Below are 27,846 nucleotides of genomic sequence, written 5' to 3'. Positions count from 1 at the left end.
ATGAGCCAGAGCAGGGAAGTGGGGGCCCAGGACAGGAGATTGGCTGAAGCGGGGGACAGGCTCAGAGAAGCAGGGCTGCGTGGAACCTCCCGGTGAGCAGGTCAGCAACATCATGAGAACCACGGTCAGAGTGAGAACCACGGTCAGAGTGAAGCCACAAAAGCAGGGAGACCGTGATGGGTAGGCGCATCTGCTTCCCAAATACCTTTGAGTCCATTCGCTTCTACTCATCCTATTGCCACTGTCAGAGATCTGGGCACCTGGGATCCTCCAAGGGCCTCCTAACTCATTTCTCCACCTCTCCACCCCTGTTCCGTCCCTCTGCTCCTCCACTCCGAGGTAAGATCCACCTGGGCTTACAGCCCTCATGACTGCTCCTTGCCTTCAGTCTAAAGTCACAGGTCCTGCCACGGTTTCTGACACCTGCTGGATCTGGTCCCTCACATCCTGCCAGCCGGCCTCCTTCAGCCTTGCCGAAGACATTCTGTTTCTCCACCTTACCTTGCTCCCTGTGGTCCCTGGGTCTTTGCACATTCTGTTCTCCATGCATAGAACATTCTGACCCTCTCCCTGTTTTCTGGTGTCTTCTATTTATCTTTTAGACTCCTGGTTCTACATGTTTCTTCCTCTGGAAAGCCCTGCATGCCTTACCTGTCCAGCCCCAGACTGGGTGGATAACTACTCCAATCTCTAAGTTGCATAAAGGCACCTGACACGGTAGATGGCATACAGTGGAATTCAATACATGTTTGCTGAGTGAATGGATCTCCCTGCCAGAAGAGTTGTAGGTTCGCAGGCAGATTGTGTTGAAATCATTTATGAGATGCTCTCATCTACGTTTTTCCCACCTGTGTCAGTCAGGATTCCACCCGGAAACAGATGGCTGAAACCTGGGTGGCTCAGTGGATTGAGCCTCTGCCTTTGGGTCAGGTCATGATCTCAGGGTCCTGGGATCAAGCACCGCATCGGGCTCTCTTCTCAGTATGGGGTCTGCTTCCCCCACCCCCTCTCTCTTTGCCTGCCTCTCTGCCTACTTGTGATCTCTGTTTGTGAAACAAATAAATAAAATCTTAAACAAAACAAAACAAAGGGGCGCCTGGGTGGCTCAGTGAGTTAAGCCGCTGCCTTCGGCTCAGGTCATGATCTCAGGGTCCTGGGATCGAGCCCCACATTGGTCTCTCTGCTCAGCAGGGAGCCTGCTTCCCCCTCTCTCTCTGCCTGCCTCTCTGCCTACTTGTAATCTCTATCAAATAAATAAATAAAATCTTGAACAAAAAAAAACAAAACAAAAAAACCAGGGTAATCTAGAAGAGTGTGACCAAGGGACTTTTTATAAAGGTGTAGCCAAGTTCGAGGGAATCCAACAAGGGAGGCAAAAAACACCCGCCCTGGCACTAAGGACAGTGGGAAGCCACCATCTCCTTGGGCCCAACCAGACAAGAGGAGATGGGAGTTAGAGAAACTCGGAGCCATAGTCAAAGGAGAGGCCTATTTGGTATGAGCTGGGGCCTTTGGCAGAGGAAGGCAGCCCCTGCCCGTCTGGGCTGCACCCCCCCCTTCTCTTACTCACGCCTCCATTGGCCAAAACCAACTGGCCAAGACCAGCAGACAGCCAGGGATGAGAAGCCCTGTCAATGCAGTCACAGATCTGTGGGCTCCGAGGAGAGTAGAGCAAGGTGGTATGTGACTGCAGGGAGAGAGAAGATCCAGTTGTTCTGATCACTTATCTAATAACCTGTCCTAAGCCACTGTAGGGAACAGCTTCCACCTGCTGTTGTGGATGCTACCATCCCTTGGAAAGGAATGATGTTGACTTGCCAATTGAATACAGATTCAATAGAAGTGATTTAGAAAACACTTTCATTTGGGGCGCTTGGGTGGCTCAGTCCCTTAAGCATCCGACTCTTGATTTCAGCCGTGGTTATGATCTTGAGGTTGTGAGATTGAACCCAGTGTGAGGCTGCACGCTGGGCGTGGGACATACTTGGGATTCTCTCTCTTCCTCTCCCTCTGCTCTTCCACCTCTTAACTGAAAAGATTAAGATTTTTTTTAGGGCGCCTGGGTGGCTCAGTTGATTAAGCTTCTGCCTTCAGCTCAGGTCATGATCCTGGAGTCCGGAGACCGAGTCCTGCATCAGGTTCCCTGCTCTGCGGGAAGTCTGCTTCTCCCTCCGACCCTCTCCGCTCTTGTGCTCACTCTCTTTCTCTCTCATTCTCTGTCCCTAAAATGAATAAATAAAAAATCCTTTAAAAAATTAAGATTTTTAAAATGTTCTATTATTACATTTCTATTCTAAATGTTCTATTATTATAATTCTATTTGGACAGTCTTATTTGTCACATAATGAAAGTAGATTTAACATTGTAGTTTCAGTTTTAAAAATCTGCCTTGACATTTATCCCATACCGAGACATAACTCAGCCTCCAGTCTGCAGGTGAGCTTGCCCACTACCAAACAGGCTAAAGTCTGAGCAAGGACCTTTGTCTGGACTGAGAGGCATCTCTTTCTGCGGTATGAAACATCTCAGCAGGGACGGGTGTGAGTTTCACCACTGTCTGTCCATTGGTCATGCAAATCAGATGTCAGACCCATGCAAATTAGATGTTGGACCCAGATAAGCTTGCAATTAGAGGGTTAATATGTCGTCCCCTGGAAGATGTCAGCACAGAGTCAGGCCTCTCTTTCCGCTGCAACAGACGCGAGCTTCTTCACTTGCGATTCCATAAATAGCTTCCTGTCTGCTGAACCCTGGTGTGCTGGGATAATTCAAAAGTCAGACAGCATGCAACGGCTCCCTGGGTGTATGAAAGGCTTGCAACACCACCTGCTTTGTCTGTATTTAGGTGCCTAGTTTGTTAGCTCAGAGTACTACAAGTTAAGGGTGGGGGCCAGATGCTACCCAGGACTCATTTAATCTAAAGGAACCCTAATATTCCAACAGAATCAGAGGAGCCACACCTGTGAGATTTTTGTGTTTGTCCTTCCTTCACTCTTCACCAAGCTCCAAGTGCTTTCCTGGAGGGGCTCCAGCTGTGAATAACCTCACATTTGTGGGATGTGGAGCCTGCTCTGTTTTGGGATGGCTTCGGTAGACCACGGGCACCCCCCCTCCCACAGTCACATGCTGAAACCCAAATCCCCTATATTGTGGCATTAATAGGTGGTTTTTTGTGAGATGAGTAGGTCAGGAGACTGGAGTCCTTATGATGGGATAAGTGCCTTTAGCAGAAAAGACAGAAGAAAGAAGATCTCTCTTCACCTCCAGGGGTCTCAGGAAAATGGTAGCCATCTGCTCGCAAACCAGGAAGAGGGCTCTCACCAGACAACTAGATCTGCAGACGCCTAGATCTTGGGCTTCCAAGCCTCCAGAACTTTCGAGAAAGAAGTGTTGGTTGTTCAAGCCAACAAGCCAGCCAGTGCAGGATATCTTGTGAATAGCAGCTTGAACTGGCTGAAACAGTGGGTGTGGGATGGGGGGTATAAGATGGACACTGTGTTAAGCACGTTTTCTCCAAGATTCTTTGAGTGAAACAGTTCACATCTGGTTTGTTTCTCCCACCATGGTAAAGAAACTATCTATCCAGGAGAATTGGCTCAAATATGTATACATGTTGGATTTCATAGTCCCCTTTGGGCTTTTTGTTCAAAATGTGGTTTTTGGAAGAACAACTTTGCCTAACAAATGTTGGGAGCAAAGCTGGGGAAGGGAGAGGGAGGAAAAGAAGGGGGTTGTGTCAGGGTGCTCTTGTAGGCCAGCAGTGACGGGTCCCTTTGTGTCACTGGCTCAGAGAGAGGTCAAGGCCATGTGTGTGCAATCTAGAGCAGGGCAGATGCCACAGCCACAGAACAACAGGATGCAGTGAGCTCGGTCTCTCCAGTTGATGGGGCATCCGCCAAATCAAGCAGAGACAAGTACAGGAACTAAGGAGTGGGAGTTTGCTGTCAGGACCCAATAGGTGTGTGGGGAGGGTGGGCACTGGCAGAGCCTGGGGAGCCCACTGGCAGTGTCTTTGCTGGGCTGGGACCCCTTGTGGAGGTCCCAAGTCTGAAACTAACCAGCATAAGACAAAACTGGAAAGGGTGAGGGTGACGTGGCTTTGGATGCTCAGAGCCTGGACTGATCCCGGTTCCACTCTGCACTGTTGTGAAGGCACCTGTTACTGATCTTCCATTTTTTCCTCTGTAAACACAGCTTTCCTCAGAAGCTTTCAGCGAGGACTACCAGTGAGCCCATACTAGGGTCTCAGGAAACGGGAGCAGTTGCCTTTATTAATGCAGGAATCAGTGAACTGGGTAGGGTAGATTTTCCAGAATCCACACACACAAAACAGATGTAAATGCTGCCAGTCATGTGTTCTGGTGACATTTATTTTAAGCATCGTTGTGTTGGAGGGGCTGCCAGTACAAACATGACTAAGCCCTGGGCTTCCCTGGTGAAACTGGGGCACAGGGAGGGTCCTGGGATACAGGGAATGACATCCCCGTGCCTCCCTCTCCCCGCTCCCTCCCCAGAGTCTGGGGAGATGCAACAAGGAAGGCTATAAATAGCTAAGCAAATCAATAAGCAATGCACCCAATTAAAGATGGTTTTAATTATATGAGCCTGCCTGGCCACCAGACACTCAAGTCAAACAGAGTAAATGTAATTTCCTTGAAGCATCACCTTCCCTAAGGTCGAAAGTTTATGGATCATCTCTAAGTCCCTCCAGAAAACACATCTCCGGTCTCACTGGTCTGCCAGTGTCCATGCAGCACGCCCCTTGGTCTTCCCTGAGGTTTGAGGAAGGCTCTGATTCTAGGCCAGTGGGGGGTCGGAGATGCCTTCTGCAGTGTCTTTCATCTACCAGCTTGAAATCAGCTAAGCAGAGCCTGGGAACAACTTGCCTGCCAGCCAACACACAAGCAGGGAGCCTCTGGTTATGGTCCTATAGGTATGGCAGGTGAAGGTTTCCCAGACTTCGAAAGTTCCCCCAGTCTAACTCTTGAGAGCAAGAACGTGTCTCTCTCCACGTTCATGGGGCAGGTCAGTATAGTGGCACTCTCAGACCAGGTGCCTGCCATGGGACCCTGTGTCAGGGGTCACATTCAGAGAGACAATCAATTCCTTAAAGAATATGACACCTCTGTTACTCAGGACCCAGTGGTCTGGGCTGGTTCAGTGCTCCCCACACCTCTAACCCCTCTTCAGGCCCCAGGGAGACACTTCACTCTCTTGCCCCACGACTCACATACTGAGCAGATCTGCATGCTGACACCAGGAGGGGCACTTCCTTGGAGTCCAGGCAGAATCTGAACTGTGGAAGCTCAAGAGAAGAGAAGAATGTTGCAAGGAATGTATCAACTTGTCAAATCCTTCCTCTTCCCATAAATGCAATCAGTTCTTGCATAGCAAAAATCTCATTTCCCAGAGGGGCTGATGCCCATTTCTTTGCTTCTCCTCACCTCTGAGTCCTAGCTCCAGGCAGGTGCTGGCTAGTAGGGTGTTCGCAGTAGAGGCTGGGGAGTGCTCCGCTCCTAGGGCTTTCAAATGTGTGTACATAAAGGTGGAAAATCAACATGGGCCAGATAATGACACGGAGTCTCAACCTTGACAATGAGATGGATCTTCAATGCTAGAATTTAACTGGCTTTATTTTTATAAAAATATTTAATAGGGTGTAACCACTTTTTCAAAAATATAAATAAAAGTTGCAATTTCATTTAAGTAATTTTGACTTACACTTTTGATATTCATGAATTATAACCTGCCTGCTTTTAAAATTCCTAGATGACTTTGTAAACTTCAGACTTTAAAGAATGAATGTTTTGAAAACACAAACTAATTTTAATTTACATTTTTTATGAGCTAACATTCAGATTCTATATACTTAAAATACAATTCTTTATATTTTAAAATCTTTGGGGTGAATCATTGAGTATGAGTATAATCGAGATTGTGATGGGTATAGAAAGACAAAAATAGAGCTTAAAAAAGAAAAAGAAGATGAAAAGATAGAAAATCTTCAATCTGTTTAAATTTTTTAGAACTGGAACCAGTGAAATTTAGCAGACCTCTGGTGAACCTACCTCACAATAAATTTCTTTATTTAATGATGCTTTAATTACTAATCAAAACAATGGAAATGAAAATGAGAAAACTATTTGGATTCAATTGATAACTTGAAGAGGTCAAGTAAGGTCTCTAAAACATACTCTCTACTCTCTGAAGATTTAATTATCAATCAAAACGATGAGGTTATAAGAGGGCTGTCGTTTCTACTCTTGTTAGGGTTTGATCCATGTTCAGGGTGATCCCGGCTGCTCAGATTCTTGTCAGCCAGCGTGGTCCTGCAGGGGTGTGGGGAGGTCCATGGGCATAGCTCCCCATGTTCTGAACCTGCGCTTTGCCACCGAGCCACCACCCATTGGATCAAATCCTCTCTAGGACAGTTTCCATTCAAGGTTACAGAGACGCCGTTAACCAGTAGCACATCCCGTTAAGAATCAGGAGTGAGGTACAATCTCAAAGTTTCTAGCACAGTGGCTTGCAAGAAACAGACCTCAATAATGTTTTCTAAATTTACTTGGAAATCACCAACAAGCATGCCCTTCCGTGGTCGGGAGAGAAGCTGCTCATTCTGTAAATAAGTGTATGTTGAGCATCATTGTGGCAGGGACTGGAGGTGAAGACAAGGACCCGGGCTTCATGAAATCTGGTTGGTGGAGAAGACAGATGTGATTCAAAGAATTAGGCAAGCTGACAGAGGACGAGGATGAGAAAACGTGACTTCTCATCACAGACACTCACAGCCAGAGCCGCCTGGAGGAAGGAGCATGTGGTGACGACATCCTCCCCTCCCCCACCCCAGGAACCTGACCTTCTTCATGCTCCTTTCCCCATTTCTGATTCTCCCTCCCTCCGCAAGCCGCCCTGTGGGGTTATCTGCAAGAAACATGACATCCTTACTAGGAAGTGCCAGTATTCAAATAAATGGAAATTCAGAGAGGGAGAATGCATCGCAGGGGCTTATATTAAAAATAATAATGATGATCGTGATGAATGCTCTTGTCCTTGGAGAAACAGACTGCCCACAAACAATGGTAAGGGAAGGCAATCCTTTTCTTCCATCTTTCATTCGATCTTACTTCCTCCTATGTTTATTACAGCGATGGAATTCCTGCAGAAAGTCCTGAAGTTACGGAAGAGCAAGAGTTAGAGGTTTAAAGCCAAAGCTCATCTAGTGACTCATTCGGTGGCTCATTCCGTTAAGCCCCAGACTCTCGATTCTGGCTCGGGTGACGATCTCCGGATGCTGAGACTGAGGCCCACGTGGGCTCCGCATGCAGCGGGAGATCTGCTTGGGTTCCCTTCCCTTTGCCCTTCCCGCCTGTTCACGCTGTCTCTCTCTCTCTCTCAATAAATAAATAAATCTTTAAAAAAAAATTAAAAACCCAACAACAACAAAGCTTTGTAGGTAAGAAACAGGGTGGCAAAGACAAAAGGCCAGCAGCAGGATACAGAACTTGGCCTTGGCCTGTAGCCTGGGAAATGAGCAAGGCTGTCATTAACCTAAGTCGTGGTAGTGTGGTAGTTGGGCCAATACCAATATTATGACCATTGCTAATCAGAAGATGCTACTATGGCAGGGCTGGAGGGCCTCTTGGGGTCTGGGACTGCCTCGTAGGTACGTGAAACCTGGACGTCCAGCAGGACAACAGGGTTCTTGAGAGACAGAGCAGAGCCACCGCAGGAGAACTCCCAGGCCTTGGAAGAAAGATGTATAATAAAAACCAGGAAGCACTCCGCCAACAGCACTGCCCCCCACGGCAGCTGGTGGCCCGGGCTGTTGGTCTCCACAGCTGAGTCAGAGCTTGGGTTAGAGGACAGGAGCCTTTCCAGGTCCTTGCTTTATGCCTGAAGGTCTCTCACAGCTAGAACGCTCCAGCCTGACTGTGCCCTGGGGAATGTGGGCAGAAGAAGGCGGGCACCCCCAGCCTGGGCAGTGGTGATGTCACTTCCATCCATCTACAGGCACCCTGATTTGCCCCCAGGGAACCCTCAGGCACGTTTGGAGGGTTTTCAGACTTCAGTAAAGATCAACAAATGCTTTATTGATACGGGGTTGGCACATCACCTCAGTATCCCTCTCACAGGAGGACATAGAGCAAATCTGCCATTACCGTGGGTGATGACAGAGACCAGTGTCGCTGGGCCCGTGTGGGACCTCTGTTTCCTCATGACTCCGTGGGCCATGGACTAGTGAGGCCAAGGATACACACGCCAGGCCTGAGCTCAAATTCAAGTTTGATGTAGATCTGTAAAATGTTGGGGAAAGTATTTAATCTCCCCCAGCCTCAGCGGACCCACCAGAATAAGGTAGAGAACATCATAGTCACCAAAATTTCTTTTGGGGGAGAATACGTGGAATTTGTGTGGAAGAGGCGCTTTGTGGTCAGGTGTGAACCCTCAAAAAAAAAAAAATCTGTCCAGGGAAACTGCCTTCTGAAGAGGAGGGGTCTGGTTAAGGGGAAGCCGAGTTGTCTGTCAAGCCAGCAGAACAACCGGGCATGTCAGTACATAAGACACATTTGGGGGCAGGGGAAAATCTGCTGGGAGAGAACCCAAGGCCTCCCCGGTCCCCCCCACCACCGCCACTTGCCCTGGCTGGCCAGAAAGGCCTCCAGGGGCTAGACAAGCCTTTGCGGGAGTTTCATGAGGTTGTTCAAGGGTATGTGAGATAAAGACCGCCCTATTCAGTCTTCCCTCAGGATCCCACAAACTTCCCCTATGACTCCCCAAGGCCCTCCCCGGAGCCAGCCCCCTGTTCTGCTGCAAGGAGGGGCTTGCGGTATGGAGTAAGCAGGAACACGGATAGCCCCCAGTTAGGGGCCCTGGTCTAGATCCCTGCAGGGGGCCAGCGCTGCCCTCTGCAGGCAGTGTAAGTCCGGACCACACAAGGGGGGTGCTGCTTGCAGGGCCGCCGCCTCCAGGCAGTCTACCCAGAGCTCCTAGACACCTGTACCTATTTTCTGACTTCACCACTCCTGGATGAGAACTAGCTTGTCTGCTACACCTCCCGCGGGGCACTTTTTTATTGGATTTTGGGTTACGTTCATGCTGTTGAAATTGTTACTTCACCGTGTGCTGCTTGAGCTCCTTGAGGGGCGGGGCTCCCCATTCACCCCTGCACCCCTCACAGGCCTAGATGTGCGCTTCCGCCCAGGCACCCTTCATGAACACACGCGTAACCCCCCCCCCCTGAGATTCTGACGCGGGTGTTAGAAGCTCCGGTGCCCCGCCCACAAAGATACTCTGCGACCTGGAGTTGCTCAGACCTCTTTGAGCACAGATGGGCATGGAGGGCTGACTGGCCATGTCCCATCCTTGTGGTTAGAGCCACGTATAGCTTAGTGCCCATGCCGGGGCACACTGAGTGTGAGATGGGGGTACTCTTCATAGCTGGCCAGGACAGCAGACACAGGATGGGGTCTTCCCCGGTGCTGGGGGTGCGTGGGCACCTGTTCCTGCCACACGTCCAGCCTCGGGTCTCCCAGCACATGCCATCAAGCAGGATTCTCATTGCAGCCCAGCCTCTCAGAATTGTTCCAGAATTACATGGGGAAGGGGAAGAGTGCTAGTAGCCAGGAATTTTAGAAATCAGGGATGATTATTCCAATTAAAAAAAAAAACGGAAAGAACATGTTTCAAAACTAGGCAGCAATTAGACTAATGCTGATCTTTATTTAAAAACCTAGAAAAATGTGGGGGCACCTGGGTGGCTCAGTTGGTTGAGTGTCGGACTCTTGGTTTCCGCTCAGGTCACGATCTCAGGGAGATGAGACCAAGCCCTGCTTGGGGCTCCCCGCTCAGTGGGGAATATGCTTGAAATTCTCTCTCTCCCTCTCTCCTCCCTGCTTGCACACACTCTCTCTGTCTCTCTCTGAAACAAATAAATAAATTGTTGGGAGAAAAAAAAAACCTAGAAAAATTTTAAAGAGCTGATCGATATTGAATATGGGCTTGAAAAGTCAGATGGACCCACGTGCTTATAAATCATTTGGTTCTATATCCACGAGCAGCTTCTTGAAGCTACATTTTATCATTTGCAGGCCAGAGGTAAAAGTATTTATCCCGAAGAGGTCATTGTGAGAATTAAGTGAATATGCGAAAAGTCTTTTGCACAGTGTCCAGCATAGGGTAAATATTTGATATAATGTACTATAATATAATTGAGAATATAGCATCTATTATATACAGTACATATAATTCATAAAGCAGTATGATGCATAAGTAGGAAAAAACTTTGGTTCACTTAGAATGTTATACTAATTTAATTAAAAATTTTTTGATGCTATTATAAGTCTAGCCATAGTACATCAGGATTATAGCAGAGATTTTGACAAAAATCCTTAGTAACATCATTACGCTGTGACAGGAATTCTGTTTCCTCTGGGGAGGGAGGTAGAGAACAGTTGGGATGAATGCTTTGGGAACTTTGTCTCTACCTGCAGTGTTTTATTTTTATTTTATTTTACTTTTTGAGAGAGAGCAAGAGAGAGAGAGAGAGCATGCGAGTGGTGGCAGGGGAGAGGGGCAGAGGGAGAGGGAGAAAGAATCCTAAGCAGAATCCCTGATGAGTGCAGAGCCGGGCCGATCACCACGACCCTGAGACCATGACCCCAGCCAAAATCAATACTCGGGCATTTAACTAACTGAACTACCCAAACACCCCCAGCAGTGTTTCATTAATTAAATAATTCTAAGGAAATATGTTTGAGTGGGTGGGAAATGCTCACTTCGGACCAAGAGCACATTTTTCTTTCAACCATGACTTCTCCCTTAGAAACTATTGAACAGCCTGGATCCTGACTAAACCACCTGTCTTAGTCTGTTCTGGTTGCTATAACAAAACACTATCGACTGGGTGGCTTATAAACCACAGAAATTTATTTCTCGCAGTACTAGAGGCTGGGAGGTCCATGATTAAGGTGCCCGCATGGTCGTGTTCTGAAGAGAACCCTCTTCCTGGCTTATAGCTGGCACCTTCTTGCTCTTAATGGTAGAAGGAGCAAGAGATCTCTCTGGAGCCTCTTTTATACTATTGTTTTTAACAGATTCATTTATTTATTTTAGAGAGAGACAGAGCCTGCAAATGAGCACGAGGGGGAGGGGAGGGGGACGAGCAGAGGCAGAGAAAGAGAAGGAATCTCAATCAGACTCTTCACAGAGCACGGAGCCAGATGGATCCCAGGACACTGAGATCATGACCTGGGCAGAAATCAAGAGTCAGACACTCAGCCAACAGAGCCACGCAGGTGCTCCTCTGGAACCTTTTTTATTAGGGCATGAATCACGTTCATGAGGACCCCAGCTTCATGATATAATTAACTCTCAAATGCCCCATCTCCAAATACCATCCCATTGGGTATTAGGGTTTCAACATAGGAATTTGCTGGAGGAGGGGGTTGGGGGTGGGGGCAGGGCTTGCAGGGGCGGGACACAAATATTCAAACCTTAGAACCGCTGATTGAAGCTGCTCCTTAAACAACCCTGCATATTTCGTTAAAAAAAAAATAAAATCCTTTTTTTTTTTTAAGATGATTACATTTTGACCAATGCAGTTCAGCACATAACATCATGGAGCCATCAGAAGAACTGCGGTTGATAGCTAAAATCAGGAACAAAAACATTACATTTTTACAGCCCAATCTGTGTGGTTCCTCATGGGAGAATGACATTTTCAAGACTCAGAGCTCCGGAGCCCCGACTTGCCAAAGTCAGCCGAGATGCGGAATGTTGCCTTCTCCAAACCACTGCAGGCGAAGTCTTTCCTAGACAGCAACTGAAACATTAAAAGAAAAAAAATCACTTTTTAAAATTTGGCCCTGACATTTTAAAATATTCCCGTGACAGTGAAATCAATCGTTATGGAGCATTTGTACTGCCAGCCACATTAGATTGATTCCTTATTTTAGTCTCTTATTTTTAATAAGTAAAATGCAGGTTAAATAGATGTGAACTATATGAAATACAACCCTTATCACAAAATCTAAGCAATACACGGTGACAAGAGAAGTTACAAGTCCAGTTTATGCCTGATCTGATTTATGCGACTGAGATAATACTTTTTTTTTTTTTTTTAGTAGGGCTGGTAGTAGAGGAAACAAGCATTGTACAGTGTCTGAGGGGTAAGGTATACTTGCTGTGTTTTTAGCTGTCCCAGTTAGCTACTGCTGCCTAACATATCACCCCAAAATGTGGTGGCTTAAAAAAAATAGAAATATTTATTATTATTCAGCATTTGCAAGTCAGCTACAACATTGTGCTCATCTGGGCTGAGCTTTTCCAAGGGCCGCAGGGTTCCCTCAATCTTCTTCTTCAGGTAGCTGGGGGTCCTATGGGGCAGGCAGATGAGTTAACCTAAGATGACTTCATTCCTGCAACTCTTAGGCAGCCGGCTGTTTAGTTTAGTTGGGCATTGAGATAAATGAGGGTGTGTGCATGTGTACACGTGTGTGTTGAAGGGAATGAAGAATAGGGATCTCTACTGGGGGGAGAAAGGATGTTACATATAAGAGGACTGTGGGGGTGTCCACCGAGGACAACTGTGACATGCTTTGCATTTCTGTCCATAACCTTGGCCTTTGTTAAGGTTAAGAGAACAGACTTTGAAGTTAGAAAGCCTAGATTTGTGGCAAGGTCCTAAACTTACCGCATCTTAGTTTTCTCATCTCTGGATTTCTCAATCGGGATAGTGTTACCCACCTCTCGGGGGCAGGAGTGAGGGAGATAATGTACACAAATCACTTAGCGTGGTACTGGGCACATAGTAGATGCTCAACAATTGGATTAAAAAAAAAAAAAGGGTCAGATCTTGACCTTCCAGGCATTTATTTGCTTCCGTGATTCTAGACATCCCCAGCTTCTTCCTCTTCTTTTGCATATAGATATAAATAGCTTGGTGTGATCCTGGTGCAATGGGCCATGCATTCTATTTATACTCTCATCAGCAAAAGGCAAGGGGAAAGGTTCTAGCTTAAATCTGGATTGGAAAGACACTGGTCCTACGATTAGCCCTTAGACTGGCCCCTCAGAAAGAAATAGAAGGGAAGTATTAGCTGTCCCTGCTTGGTGAGATTCCAGCCCTAATTCCCTGGTGTCTTTCAGGAAACTGTCAGGAATTAGGGATCCCATTTGTCCCTCCTGTTGTCCAGCAGCTCTGCCTAGAAGAGCAGTGAAGTGTTGCACAGGGTGCGTTTTGGACACAAGCGTGTGAGGCATCTGTCTGAAGTGATGCTCCCAGAGTGCCGGATCCTGAGGCCCTCAGAAATCCAGCCCCCCTTGCCTGTTGGCTCTCAGAAAGCCCACATCTGACTTCTATTCCTCTCCTTAAGAATGTGCTCTCTGGTTAAATGCAACAATCCTTGGGAAAGGTCATATTTGAAGTGGCAGACACAATCCATTAGCGTAAATGAAGGACAAAAACTCTGCCCTAGAACCTCCAGCTGTGAGCACAGCTGAAGATTATCGGAAAAATCCATCTGAGAATCAGTTGCAAAATCTAGGTTCGCCTCTATCAGCCTTGCTGAAGGAGACCCCAGAAGTCATAGCCCCCGTGCTCACAGAAGAATCTACCCAGTGTCTACCCACTACTCGAGGTCACATCTTGACATCATACCTATATTGGCCAAAACTCAGCCCCTTAGAGCTCTCCTTCTTACAGAGCACTCCCAAGTGGGCCTGAAGCTGTCTCCCTATAGCTAGAAACAGATGCTAGAACCAGTATATTAGAGGGTCATCAATTTGCCCTCCGGCAGAGATCAACAAGGTGGGACCATAAGCCTTCTTGTTGAGAATAGTGTCCCTTACCTTTTCAGTCACACACACACACACACACACACACACACACACACACACACAGCCTGGAAACTTCCACACTGCCATCCTGGCTGGCACTAGGCCTGCCATTGAGCTGGCGCAATGAGAGTTGGGAGCACATGGCAGATTGGGGGTTATTTTTAAACACCCTTGCTGGGAGGCAGCAGTGACCTTAAAGTAGGTTGTCTCTCTTTTTCTGGCATTTCAGTTTTATTGTAAAAGCATTTATTTGTAGAAATAGAGAATGCTTAGCTGCAAAAGCACACGTTACTCAAATGGCAGATGTTGGCTGTTTCCCATGCTGGCAAAGGGAAATGGGGTGGGACCAGCAGGGGTACACCCTTGAGGTGAAGGGGAGCAACTGGCCGCCTGATATTGGGTCTTCTTCAAACCCAGGGAACCTGGGGGGTCCCAGGGTCTTCCTCAACAGAGAAGGGATTACTCCCAGGAACCTCCAGGAAGACAAAGCACGTTTTGTTAGTGGGATGGTACCACAAACCCTCCCCAAAAGTCCCTTTGTTGGCGATGATTGCCTTAGAAAACCAGTGGCATTTCTTGCCATCCCCCTGGCTGAATCTAGGCCATCAAAAGAAAGGAAATAGAAGGGAATCAGCTTCAACTCAGAGAGCCAAGAAACATGGTGAATACCTGAAGATTTGTAAGTATTCTGAGAAGTTGAATCTTTAAATAATAATAGTCATAATAGCAGTATATGAATATATTATACTAATATATTATTACTACATTAATTAAATAATATATGACATATATAAATAGGCTAGTATAGTACTTTAATAATAATAGGTTAGCATAGCATTTCATACTATTATTCATATGCTATTATCATTTCAATGAGTAGCTCTGCAAAAATTTATTAGATGTTTTATGTATGTTAACACAATACCAGACATTGGGGGTCCAAAACACTCAGGGGTTACAGTGTAGTTTAGGGGGAAAGATAGATGCATAAACGGATAATTTCAGTAAATTATAACAGCATAGAATGGAATGGAAATGAGTAGGACAGAGGAGGGCACAGGCCCAGCGAGGGGTGAGGTGACAGAGACATGGGGTAGAATTCACAAAGGAGCTTCCTATCACCATTGCTTGTTGGAGGTGTCAGGCTAGTGAGGGGATTAGAGACCACATCCACAAAGGCCTAATACATGGAGAGTCTTCTAAAACAGCAACAACTGTTGATGTCCTGTTCTATGCCTGGAACCTTCTTGCTCAAGGCCCTGCTTGAAGACCTGCTCAACTCTCCTGGGAGATGAGCGGCCCCTTGGCCTTGTGCCCCCAGCACCTTCCACTCCCTTCTCCTAGAGCTTGGTGCATTGCAGCTTCATGATCTCATTTGACCCTTTCTCTCCCACTGGACCTTGGGCCCAACAAAGAATGCTGTCACCTCTGTGTTCCCAGAGTTGGGCAGAGCGCCTGTCACACAGCCAGTCATCAATAAAGGTTTCTGGCATGAATGAGCAAATGACTACCTGAGAAACATTACAGAAAGTTAGGCTGCTCTTCAACCCCGTTTACTAAGGAACCTTGAGTTATTTTTGATTGAATAGAGCAAACACCCAGATCACTGCTCCCCTGGGTTTCAGATCAAATGCTAGGCTAGAATTTTATGCTTTCAGGGGCAAAATAAAGAGCAAAGGGAGTTAAGTGATTTGTTAAGATGATGGTTACAGCTCTCCTCTGAAGTGGAAAATCCATGAATCAGAAAAGCTCACTGGTCTCCTTCCATAATAGGAAGTGTTCAGCCAGAGACCAAAGGAAAGGTTCACTTCAAGGCAGACTTAAACCCAGAGCATCCGGCCATCAGCCCTGAGCCTCCTACAAGCGTTTGTGCAGCTCGAGTCCCCTGATCCCCAGTTGCACCGAGAACGGAGTGACTATATCCAGGGGATATTTGAACATTTATGAAACCAGAGCCGTGTCCCAGTTCTTCAGCATCTGGTTTGGAATAAAAATTCACACAGAAGACTCGCCACCGAAAAGCAAAGCTGTTGCACTTGGATGGGGCAAGCCCTGGGAGCGCCACAGGAGTTTGCCAGATCGCAGGGGGACAAACAAGAGAGAGGCAAACCAAGAGACACACTCTTAACCATAGAGAACAAACTGATGCTTCCCAGAGGGCAGGTGGGGGAGAGACGGAGAAAATAGGTGATGAGGATGAAGGAGGCACTTGCCATGATGAGCACTGGGGGATGCATGGAAGGGCTGAGTCACTGTATTGTACACATTGTATGTTAACTCACTAGAATTTAAATAAAAACTTTACAAAAGCAGTTTGCAAAATCCTTTTGCTTCTCACTGCTGTTCTCTTCTCAGCAAGAATCCCTCCTACCTCTTTCCTATTATCAGATATTCTTCCAGCCCAGATGTCCTGGGCTTGCTTTCTGGAGCCCAGACATAAGGAGGTAATAAAAACCAAAATGAAAACACAACACTTACCAATAAAAAGAAGCATTGCCCCCCTTTTATTCTGCTAGAATCATCATGAGCCAAGACACAGGCTGCCAGTTTCCAAAACATGAACTCAAGCGTCCTAGGAATGCTCCTTTTCTTCCCTTACAGAAATTTGTTAAATTCAACATCATCCGAGCAATTTATTTAATCTTCTCAACTCTTATGGTTTCACGACTCCCTGAGCATTATACTGGGAACAACAAAGCCAGACCCTGAGTGTCGATATCAGGGATGAACTGTTATGTTCTCCCTTCACCGTAAAGAAAGGGAGAGTAAATTAACATATTTAATTGTGCATATCTCTACATGTGACTGCATGCATCTCTTAAAGACATGGGATTTGAACGATTCTCTGAGGCTATAAACTTGTAAGGATTGAAATGACCTTATTTTTACTCCTACGAGGACCAGGGCAAACTGAGAAAGCCTGTGTAACATCTGTCACTTCTTGCATTGGGTCCTTCACAACAAAAGACAAAGAAGGATTTCAATAGCAATTCTCACCATTTTTTCATTTAATTGTCTTGGATTTTTCTATCATACAAATAAATTGTCTACAAATGTTTTTCCTGCTTTTCTGACATTGGTACCTATTATTTCTATTTCATGATATGTTGATTTGAGCAAATGAAGTTACCAATAGAGCTGATATGAGAGGAGCTCGTAGGCAGAGTCTGAAACTTCTGAGTTCTGGGACCTGAGTTCAAGTCCCGGCTCTGAGCCTATGTTGGTCAGGTAACCATCCAGGGCTCCTAGTTCCTCCATGCAAAGGGGAAGTGACGGTGCTTTCTTTATTGTCCTGGGACGTAGATGCAGCATCTGGTGTGTGGGAGGGGTAAGTAAATGGCAACAATCCCTATAATCTTCATGGCGATTGCAGCACACCTTCCTTTTAACAACCTCTAAGATTCCACACTAAGGATGAGGGACATTGGGGGTTCTGTGTGAGCCCAACCATTCCTCCTCCTTGCCTCCAGATTTCAAGCTAGTTGAGAACTAGACACAGATCCCAAAGGATATTAACATCCAATATTCATTTAATTGCTGTTATGGTTATTTGCAGAATGCCGTTTGCACCTGCTGCTAAGGCGCGTTCCCTTCCTATCTGTCCTCTCCCTTGCAGTCTAGATCTTGAGATTTGCATGTTGAGGGAGTGGGCTTGGCCTGCCCCCTAACCCATGGAGCCTAAATAAGACTCAGAGCCAAGTCAAAGGGCATAGAATGAATAGTTACATTCAACATATTCCAATCATTTGGAAACAGAAATAAAAGAATGTCAGATCCTGACTATTTTCTCATGGAGAAGAAAGAAAGGGGAATGCAAAGGAAGCAACCAACCAAACAAGAAGTTATTCCCTAATTCTTCCTCACTGAGACCAGGAGAATCGGGGACATCCCCATATTATGGACCAGGGCAGGATTGTGAAAGGAAAAAAGAATGGTTTTCTTTTTATTGGCTCTTTAAAATATTCATCTTTTTATTCATTAAGATGTGGGTTCCCAAAACAATGAATTCAAAAAATTCAATTCACCTGGTACCCCAACCATAAAATTCAATTCAGTACGTCTGTACTGAATATTTACTATATGTAGGGCATCTTGTCAGAGTTCATTGTATTGCTTATTCACCATGGATAAAACATTGTGACAAAGTCCAATTTAAACTGGAAAAGATGGTATTATGCCAAGGTAACCATCACAAGACTTCTCAGAGCTTTGAATATTCTACAGTGCTGTATGGAGTTCCAGTACCTCTAAAGCAACACAAACCCATTATAGCCCATCCTGCCATCTGCTTATATTTGACCATTCACTGGATGGTCAGGCTGTGCCTCAGGATAGAATATAATGTGAGTGTGGCCAAGGTTAAAAGGCAGATAAGTGCATCCAGGGAAGGAACCAGTGCATGATCTGAAGTCACTAACAGACAACGCCTACACCAGGTTCAAGTGGTGCAGTGTTTACTTACAGCAAGAGGAGAGAGTGCACAGGACCCAGGCCCTGGCATGCATTGCTTTTCCCCACACCTCACACTGCCCCCCACCCCCACAGTGGATCCAAGGCACAGTTGATACAGGTGATGTGTTTGCATGAATCCCACCTTGTACCACAGTGGAAGGCCCCAGACCCCTCTTCTGTGGGGTCTGAAATACAGAAAGCTGGGGATGTGCCTGAGGGCCATTGATATAAGTGCTTAGGCAGAACAAAAGAGCACTCACTGAGTCTGAAATAGGAAAAGATACTCTCTCACAAGGGCAAGCCCTGCATAGGCTGCGAGAGCTTGTTATGTCAGAGAACGGACATGTTCTTATGCAGCCAAGCAAGAGTCAAAAGACTGCACGGGATCCCCCTTTCCAACAGAATACACCTGAAATTTTTGAATGAAAAAATAAAAATAATAACAACTGAGGATTCTGACTCTGAAAAGTAAATAAAAGCAAGTAGATTGTGGAGAGGAGTCAAAACTTCAAGGAGGGACCACCAAGGTGAGCTTCTGTCTCTCTCTCCCTCTAGCTTTGTTTTGAGGGTGATCTCTAGCCATGTTGCAGTGTGGTCCTTTGATGTCAATAGAAATTATTTCTTTCTGGTCAGAGGAACCAGAGACATATCCTGAGGTCTGGTGAGTGGAGGAAGCCAGAAGGAGCAACTCTCCTAATTCTGTATTTAACCCTCTCAAGTCCCAACATTACATCCAAGCCATACACATGCACAAGACAGACCCAAACCAATACAGTGAAGTCTTTGAGAACTAAGCTGGACTTGAACTGATACCCATAGAAAGTAAGAAAGAATTTGGGGTCTGAATCAAACTCAGTTGGTTGTCTGCTAAAACAAATTTCAGCCCTTCGTTAGTGTTATCATAGGACTGAGTATACAGGAGTATTCACAATGTCCAAAATTATAATCCAAAAATATAATCAAAATTACCCAGTGTACAAAGACCCAGGAAAATGTGGCCAACTCTCAAGAGAAAAGACAAAGAAGAGATGCCAGCCCAAAGATGACCCAAAGACGTTAGGATTATCAGGCAAAGACTCTAAAGCAGCATTAATACTATGCTCCATGAGCTAAATAAAAATATGCTTGAAATGGGGGCACCTATGTGCCTCAATTGGTTGAGTATGTGACTCTTGATTTTCCTCAGGTCATGATGATCATAGGAATGAGCCCTGTGTTGGGCTCCATGATCATCATGGAGTCTGCTTGTCCCTTTCCCTCGGTTCCTCTCCTGACTTGTGCTCTCTCTCTCAAACAAGTAAATAAATAAAATATTTTAAAAATATACTTGAAATAGGGCGGACGGCGGCGGCGCGCACTGGCGTAGACACTCTCGGGCCATGGTGGTGGTGGCACCCGCGCAGAGCCCGGCCGCTGGGGCCCCCAAAGTGCTGCTTCTGTCCGGCAAGCCCGCTGCCACCGCCGCCGCCGCCGGAGCCCCGGCCGGCCGGGCTCTGCCACTCCTGGTGCCGGGCCCGCGAGGGGCCAGCCCCGAGGCGGCAAGCGGGGGGCCGCCCCAGGCACGCAAGCGACAGCGCCTCACGCACCTGAGCCCCGAGGAGAAGGCGCTGCGGAGGAAACTGAAAAACAGAGTAGCAGCCCAGACTGCCAGAGACCGAAAGAAAGCTCGAATGAGTGAGCTGGAACAGCAAGTGGTAGATTTGGAGGAAGAGAACCAAAAACTTTTGTTAGAAAATCAACTTTTGCGAGAGAAAACTCACGGCCTTGTAGTTGAGAACCAGGAGTTAAGACAGCGCTTGGGGATGGATGCCCTGGTTACTGAAGAGGAGGTGGAGACCCAGACCAAGGGGAATGGAGCGAGGCCAGTGGCCGGGTCTGCTGAGTCCGCAGCACTCAGACTACGTGCACCTCTGCAGCAGGTGCAGGCCCAGTTGTCACCCCTCCCGAACATCTCCCCATGGATTCTGACAGCGTTGACTCTTCAGACTCTGAGTCTGATATCCTGTGGGGCATTCTGTTCAACTTGGATCCAGTCATGCTCTTCAGATGTCCTTCCCCAGAGTCTCCCAGCCTGGAGCAGCATCCAGAAGCCCATCCCGAAGGACCCAGTTCCTTACCAGCCTCCCCTTCTCCGTCACTGGGGACGTCATCAGCCAAGCTGGAAGCCATTAATGAACTGATTCGTTTTGATCACGTATACACCAAGCCCCTAGTCTTAGAGATACCCTCTGAGACAGAGAGCCAAGCTAATGTGGTAGTGAAAATTGAGGAAGCACCTTTCAGCCCCTCAGAGAAAGATCACCCTGAATTCACTGTCTCAGTGAAGGAAGAACTTGTAGAAGATGACTTCATTCCAGAGCTGGGCACCTCAGATCTACTTTCATCCAGCCACTGCCTGAAGCCATCTTCCTGTCTACTGGATGCTTACAGTGACTGTGGATATGAGGGCTCCCCTTCTCCCTTGAGCGACATGTCCTCTCTGCTTGGTGTAGACCATTCTTGGGAGGACACTTTTGCTAATGAACTCTTTCCTCAGCTGATTAGTGTCTAAGCAATGATCCAGGGCTGTTACCCTTTTCTTTTGACCATTATAACTGCCTGGAAGATAGCAAAGAAGCCTGTGCTTCATTTTAAAAAGCCAAAGTAGAGGGTGTACAGTGCTAGGGAATTCCCTTAAAGTATTTGTCTGTTAAACTGTAGAGGTCACCCCAAGTATTGTCTTTGTCATCCAGCAGTCCAAGGTACTCAGATATATTACTACAATCCAGAATTACAGTTTTTGAGGTTGTACCCTTAAGGGCAATAGTCTGCCCTAAAATTCTTATGTAAGGGTCATCAGACAAGCATCTTAGACATGAAATTTATGAGTGGCCCTTTAACATTTCTTTTACTCCTTCTTGGCATCCCAGGCTTGCCTCCAATTTTAAGTCCTTTAGTTTGCTTCTGCAAGCAGAGAACCTACCTGAGGGGGCTCCTTTCCCTCATGTACAGTTCACGTAAAGATCAAGAATCTTGTGTAAAACTATGGAAATTTACTATGTAAATGCTTGATGGAATCTTTCCCTGCTAGTGTAATTTTTGGAAGGTGCTTTCTCCATTTATTTAAAACTACCTGTGCAATTAAAAAGTGCAATGCAAAAAAAAAAAATATATATATATATATATATATATACTTGAAATAAGTGAAAATATAGGAGTTTGGATTAGACAAATAGAAACTGTAAAAAAGAAGGAAGTGGAAAATTTAAAAATACAATATATGAAATAAAAAATTCAGTGGGGGATCCAATAGCAGAATAGAGATAATGGAGGGAAGCCCATGATATCCAACGTGAAGACAGAAAAGAGTGAAAATAAATGACAGTTTATTTGAAATAAAACCAAACATGTCAACATGCATTTCACCAAGTCCAAGAAAGAGAAGAGACTGATGAGAACAGAAAATTGCTTGAAGAGATTATGGCCTCAATTTCCCTAATTTGGTGAGAGACATAAATTTAGAGCTTTAAGAAGCTCAGTGATCTCTGAACAAGACAAAGTCTTTAAGAAATACCTGCACACATCATAATCAGATGGCTAAGTACCAATGGAAAAAAAATCTTGAAAGCAGCTAGAGAAAAATAACACATTATGTACAGGGAACAATAATTTGAATACTAGCGGGTTTCTCTTCAAACACCATGGAGACCAAAGAGACCAAAGAAATAGCATCTTCAAAGTGCTTGAAGGAAAAGGATTGTCAGCTCAGAATTCTGAATGCAGCAGAAATATCCTTCAACAATCAAAGCAAAAAAAAAAAAAAAAGACATTTTCAGGTAAAGAAAAACTGCAAAAATCCATCAGCAGCAGACTGGCTGTAACAGAAATGCTACAGGAAGTTATTCCAGCTCTTCTGGAAATGAAACCAGAGAGAAACCTGGGTCTTTGGGAATGAAGGAAGAGCCTCAAAAATGGCAAATATCTGAACAACTATAAAAGGCCATTTTCTCTTCTTGCGTTCTTTAAAATATGTGTCTTTTGAAAGCAAAATTTGGGATTATCTTTGTAGTTTACAATGTTTGCAAATGTAATACCTATGACATGGTAAGACAAAGATCAGTGTGGGGAGAAGAGAGCTTACCAAGTTTCTAATCTAAGTTTCAATATTGACTCTAAGTAGACTTTGAAAGGTAGATGTATATATTTCAATATGTAGGCAACCACTTAGGAATAAAATATAACCCCCCAAAATCAAACAAATTAATATGGAAGATTAAAACTTTTCTTAAATAATGCTCCAAAGGCAGGAAAAGATGAAGAGAGGAATCAAAACAAGAATAGACAAAGAAAATACAAATTATAAAATTGTAGGCCTAAACCCAATCACATTAATAATCACAGTAAATATTAATGGTCTAAACTCTCCAATTAAAAAATATAGATTAATAGAATAGATTAAAAAACAAGTTTGTACTATATCCTACCTGCATGGCACATATTTTATTTTTTTTTAATTTTAAAAGATTTTATTTATTTATTTGAAAGAGAGAGGATGAGAGAGAGCTCCGGGGGTTGAGGGTCAGAGGGAAAAGCAGACTCTCCACTGAGTGGGGAGCCCAATGAGGGACTCAATCCTGAGACTCCAAGATCATGAGCTGAGTCAAAGGCAGTCCCTTAACCAACTGAGCCACGGAGGCACCTGACACATATTTTAAATAGAAAGTCATAAATAGGTTGAAAATAAAAGTTGTACCATGCAAAGAGTAGGCATTAGAAGGGAAGAGGGGCTACTTCAGTGTCAAGTAAAACAGACTTCAAAACAAAGAGTGTTACCAGAGATAAGGATGGTCATTCCATAGGCATAAAAGGGAGGGTTCTTTAGAAAGACATAACAATTATAAATGAGTATGCAACTATTAACACAGCCTCATGAGTCGTGAAGCAAACATGGACAAACTGACAGAGGGAAGTAGACAATTCCAAAATCATCCTCAGCAATTGATAAAACAACTGGACCAAAAAAAATCAGTAATGACATAAAATACCTGAAGAATACTACTAACCTTGATCTTACTAACATTTTTAGTCTACTATATATATCCAACAACTGTAAAATAAACATTCTTTCCAAATGCTCAGCATATATTCACCATAAAACAAGTTCCAATAGATTTAAGAGAATTGAAATAATACAAAGTATATTCCCTGAGTGCAGCCTGATTAAATTGAAAATCAGTAACAATGCGATATCTAGGAAAACTAATATCTGGGAATTAAGCAACACACTTCTCGATAATTCAGAGGTTAGAATGCAGCATAAGTGTCCCAGAGAAGGTGCCAAGTATGCAGTGTTTGCCTAATTTAATTGAACACAGAAGTGATTTGTTTTTGTTTTTTGTTTTTAAGATTTCACTTATGTATTTGGTAGAGAGGGAGAGCATACAAGCAGGGGGACCGCAAACAGAGGGAGAAGCAGGCTCCCCGATGAGCAAGGGGCCCAACTCGGGACTTGATCCTAGATATCTGGGATCATGACCCAAGCTGAAGGCAGATATCCAGCTGAGTCACCCAGGTGCCCCAAAAGTGATTTTTTTAGTGGAGTACTTCATAAGACTAGTGCTTAATGAGGCATGTTCTGGGAAGCTTACCTAGAATTGGCCCATGAAACCATGATGTATTTTCTTTTAGGAAAGGAGTGATATTTCCATCTGCACCTGCAGAGAATGTTCTATCTGTCATAAATGTTAAGCAAATTCTTACTGATGGGAGACTGCCCCTGTAGCATGTCATCCATGTCCATCGACAACTGTTTACTTTTTGTTGGTGCTTTTCCTAGGCTGAGATTCTTCAACAGGGACACAGTTGGCTTGTATCCCAGAAAAAGCAATTCATCAAGTAATTGCCAAGTGAGGGAGCTATCACTGGAGTGATGGGCACAGCAGAACCTGCTAATAACAAAGCAGAGTCTGACCCTATGGAGGAGGGTGGAGTTCTTCCCGTGGTCCCCACAAAAGAATGATTGTATTTCAGATCTATTAGAGGAGGTCTTTCCCTTTTTTGTTTTCTTAAAAAAAAAAAATTCCTTTGAGTTGCTCACCCTAGGGAGAGCAGCTTGTTCTTGTTTAAGGGTAATTGCAGATAAAATCCATTACGACTTGCCAAGGAAATGAAGTTGAGATTGGAAATGGTTTGCTGGAGATGGGCCATGGAGGACGATGGGGTGTGATGTGGAGTGTTGAGAGGGGTCTGGGCTGGAGGGGAGGTTGGGAGAAGGGCTCCAGCCTTCTTTGGCCAAAGAAGCTATAGGCTCTAAAGATCCTCCCCACACCCCAATCCATCCCCTCTGTCCCCTGGGTTTCCTCGAGAGTATCCCCGGATGAGCTAGCAGTGACCATGCCCTGGGGGGGTGCAGCCCCCCTCCCCATCCTGGCCACTGCCGTGGTGACAGCTGCTTTGTGTGCACAGATGTGCTATGTTCTGAACTCAGCCTGCACAGAGATTTCTGAAAATGAAAAGGTGGGATGTTCAGGTACAGATCAAGAGCTCTGGCATGTTATTTCCATGCCAGGGCTTGTTGATGAAGATCCCCTTGGCCCAGAAAATAGCCCCTACAGCTCATAGGTTGCTGACTACTACAGTTTTTCTGCTCAAAGAGACCCCAGCTTACAAAAGAGGACTAAGGCAGTTTTCCTCTCCTAGTATCTTCTCTGTTCAGTGCCTGGGGACTGGAGCCATGACACATCAGAATCACTGGGGCAGTTTTTCAAAAACAGGTTTCTGGGTGTACTCATGGAGAGACTGGTCCGGCATGCTGCGATGAGCCTGGGAATCTGGAGGTTTGGCAAGTGCCGCTGGTGGGCCCTGTCTGTAGTCAGGTTGATGGAGCCCTATTCCTTAGTCTCTTCTTTTGGGAGCATCTCATCACCAAGTCCTGATGGGTGAGCACCAGACCCCTTCTAGCTCCTGATCCACCTCTCCCGGTGTTGATGGCTGTTCTGCCAACAAGCGGGTGTCTCTGTGTCTGTGGCCCCTGTAGGCTCTCACCATGCACTTGGCCCCAGCATGCTGGTCTTTGCAGTGCTGGGTACTCAGTGAGTTGCTGGGAGAACTCATTGACCATTACGTTGTTGGAATATATCTCCCAAGGGTCTGAGGTTAAGACTGTATAGTATATACTTTACCATCTTTCATTTTAATGTTTAAAATGGATACAAATGGGACGCCTGGGTGGCTCAGTGGGTTAAGCCTCTGCCTTCGGCTCAGGTCATGATCTCAGGGTCCTGGGATGGAGCCCCGCATCGGGCTCTCTGCCCAGCAGGGAGCCTGCTTCCCCCCGCCCTCTCTCTGCCTGCCTCTCTGCCTACTTGTGATCTCTGTCTGTCAAATAAATAAATAAACAAAATATTTTTAAAAAATAAAATAAAAATAAAATGGATACGAACTTGGCATTCATCTACATAGTAAACTTCCATTAAAAAACCTGCCATCCTCCCCAGTCCAATCTTAAATCACGTGATGTTCTTTGTGCGGTGTTCATCTCGTCGGATTGGTTGTCTGTCACAAAGTGTCATGTTTCCAGGGCATACACACCCCAGCGTGAGATGTAAGTGTGAGAAAGGTTCACTTGTCTTAGAAAAGCTCTCGGCTGAAGAATGGAAAAAGACCGAGCATAGGCTCCTTCCAGAACTAAGGAGATCCACTCCAGCCCTAAAAACTGGGCCCAGAGTTAAGCAGCAGAGGGACTGTATGGAAGAAAGGATGGGACAGAGATCAGGGACCTCCAGAAGCTCATCTGAGACTTCCACTGACTCTCCTAGCAGGTCCGTTGAAAATAAAAGTAGAGAGAGGTGTTTTGCACGATCCCCTGATGAGGGAACTAGTTTTCCTTCTGGTAGTTGATGGTTAATTGATGGTCCAAGCTGACCATTCTCAATGTGGCTGGGCAAATGCAAGGACTAGCATCAGCGAGCCACTGGCTGCAGGTTATGAGAAGCTTTAGGGCAATGCACATTTTTTTCCCCCTGTTTTGAATCGTTCTGTGCTTTTTCAGCAAGAGGATGTCATCTGGCTTTGAACTGAGTCCAATCTTTCAGCCACTCTGCTTTGTCCTTTAAGCAAGTTGCTCTCCATCCCCTCCGGATGGAAAATTTATTACAGTGTCTTGGATGGCCCTCCTTTTAATTGCCAACTTATTCCCCTTTAAACATCTTGTGCTTTATGACCCAGGCCTCTGCTGGTGCTGGGTCGTGGCTTGCGGAGAAAGGTCGGAGCTGAGGTCTCTCCTCTAATTATGACAACCCACCCACGGAGCAGCCAAAGCCCTTGAAATAAACAGTTCACGCTGCCCTTTTGTCGTTTATCTTTACTGCTTGAGGAAAATTCACGGAGCAGAGCTGCCGCGCTCGTTTGTCCTCAGGGTCTCGCAGCTGCGTCCGTGAGCATTTGGCCACTGTGCACGCAGATGAGATCCTTCGCGTTCGCCATTCAAGACAGGAGTAAAGTGAGATGATATACAAAGAACCATATCCGAGGGATCTAAACTCACAGAGATATATTTTCTGTCTTCCATTTTTAGCAGGCTGCCCTCAACTCTGTGAGCAGCCTCCATAATTCATTTGCTCATTCAATTCCTCCTAATATGTGGTCCCAAAATAGATTCAGTGTCCTTGCCTTGACGATGGCGTGTTTCACCAGCAGGATCCAGGGCAGCATCTTTGTGCACTGGAGAATTATTAATGCGAAGAGAGGCCCGTAGACACACCCTACCAGAAAAAAAAGCAGAGAGGGATTTTTGGACTCTGAAAGATTAAAATCTCGGTTAGTTACAGGACACCAGCAGCTGATGGGTAAAGCTCGAATCTATGGGAGCCACTGATAAAAACAATGATAAAACAGAGCATTTTCATGCTGTTATGGAACAAGCAAATCATGGAACAAATTAATGATTTTTTTTTTTTAATTTCTGAGAAACACGAAAAATTCATATGTCCCCATTTCTCAGAACTCAAGAATGAAATAAAGAATTTCATTTTCCTTAAGGTCTTCATGTGCGAAGTGGTCTGTTTGGCAAAGTGAGTAGCTGGGATTGTTTTTTTCTGGGTTCCAGAACCAAACACCAGCCACAGGGGATTAAATCTAGGGTTTTTGCTGCCAGAGGCTCCGTCCTTGGTCCTGATCGAGCCCAGATAATTCTGAGCTGCTGTGTAAGAAACACAAAGGATTCTGGTGAGATCCTGGGCAGGGCCACTGTGGCTCCTGGATGTCGGCCCTGACTCAGTCTTTCACTTGTGTTTACTTGGAAAAAATCCCGTAACATCTCTTCAGGCTTGAAGATTCCCATCTGCACTGGGTAGGGAGGGAGAGAGGGTTAAGTGCGGTGACCCATGATAAAGAATGCAGGGAACATCCGTCACCACAATATCACCCTGTGACTTTGCAGGGACTTACTATTTCTTCCATGTTGGGACATTTTCCTCTGAAGATTCAGGGTGTCTATATAACATTTGAGTTCCCTTTCCTTTTTACAGGTGACATCTTTCTTTTTTTTTAATTTTTTTATTTTTTATAAACATATAT

The 27,846-nt window shown here is 45.5% G+C and overlaps 3 protein-coding genes across 6 annotated transcripts in view; all 3 read left to right on the top strand.

The window, feature by feature from the left end:
* Nucleotides 1-27,846, top strand: part of MTMR6 (myotubularin related protein 6) — an 821,484-nt gene that overhangs the window by 40,292 nt on the left and 753,346 nt on the right. Inside the window, exon 4 of one of the 4 annotated variants that reach the window (XR_014303096.1) lies at nucleotides 7,149-7,432. The exons of the other annotated variants lie outside the window; for them this stretch is intronic. The gene's annotated coding sequence lies outside the window, so the exon portion shown is untranslated. Of the gene's footprint in view, nucleotides 1-7,148; nucleotides 7,433-27,846 lie in introns of those variants that run through there. 4 annotated transcript variants of the gene reach the window in all.
* Nucleotides 1-27,846, top strand: part of LOC309848517 (ral guanine nucleotide dissociation stimulator-like) — a 729,203-nt gene that overhangs the window by 49,868 nt on the left and 651,489 nt on the right. The gene's annotated exons all lie outside the window — the stretch shown is intronic.
* Nucleotides 19,632-21,439, top strand: LOC309849029 (uncharacterized protein). The gene is given in 2 exon segments (XM_082701212.1): nucleotides 19,632-20,198; nucleotides 20,201-21,439. Coding segments are annotated over 2 exon segments (1,170 nt in total). The 5' UTR covers nucleotides 19,632-19,670; the 3' UTR covers nucleotides 20,843-21,439.

This window comes from Mustela nivalis (assembly GCF_964662115.1).
Source record: "Mustela nivalis genome assembly, chromosome: 15".
NCBI lineage: Eukaryota > Metazoa > Chordata > Mammalia > Carnivora > Mustelidae > Mustela > Mustela nivalis.
This window is presented reverse-complemented; position numbering and strand designations above follow the sequence as displayed.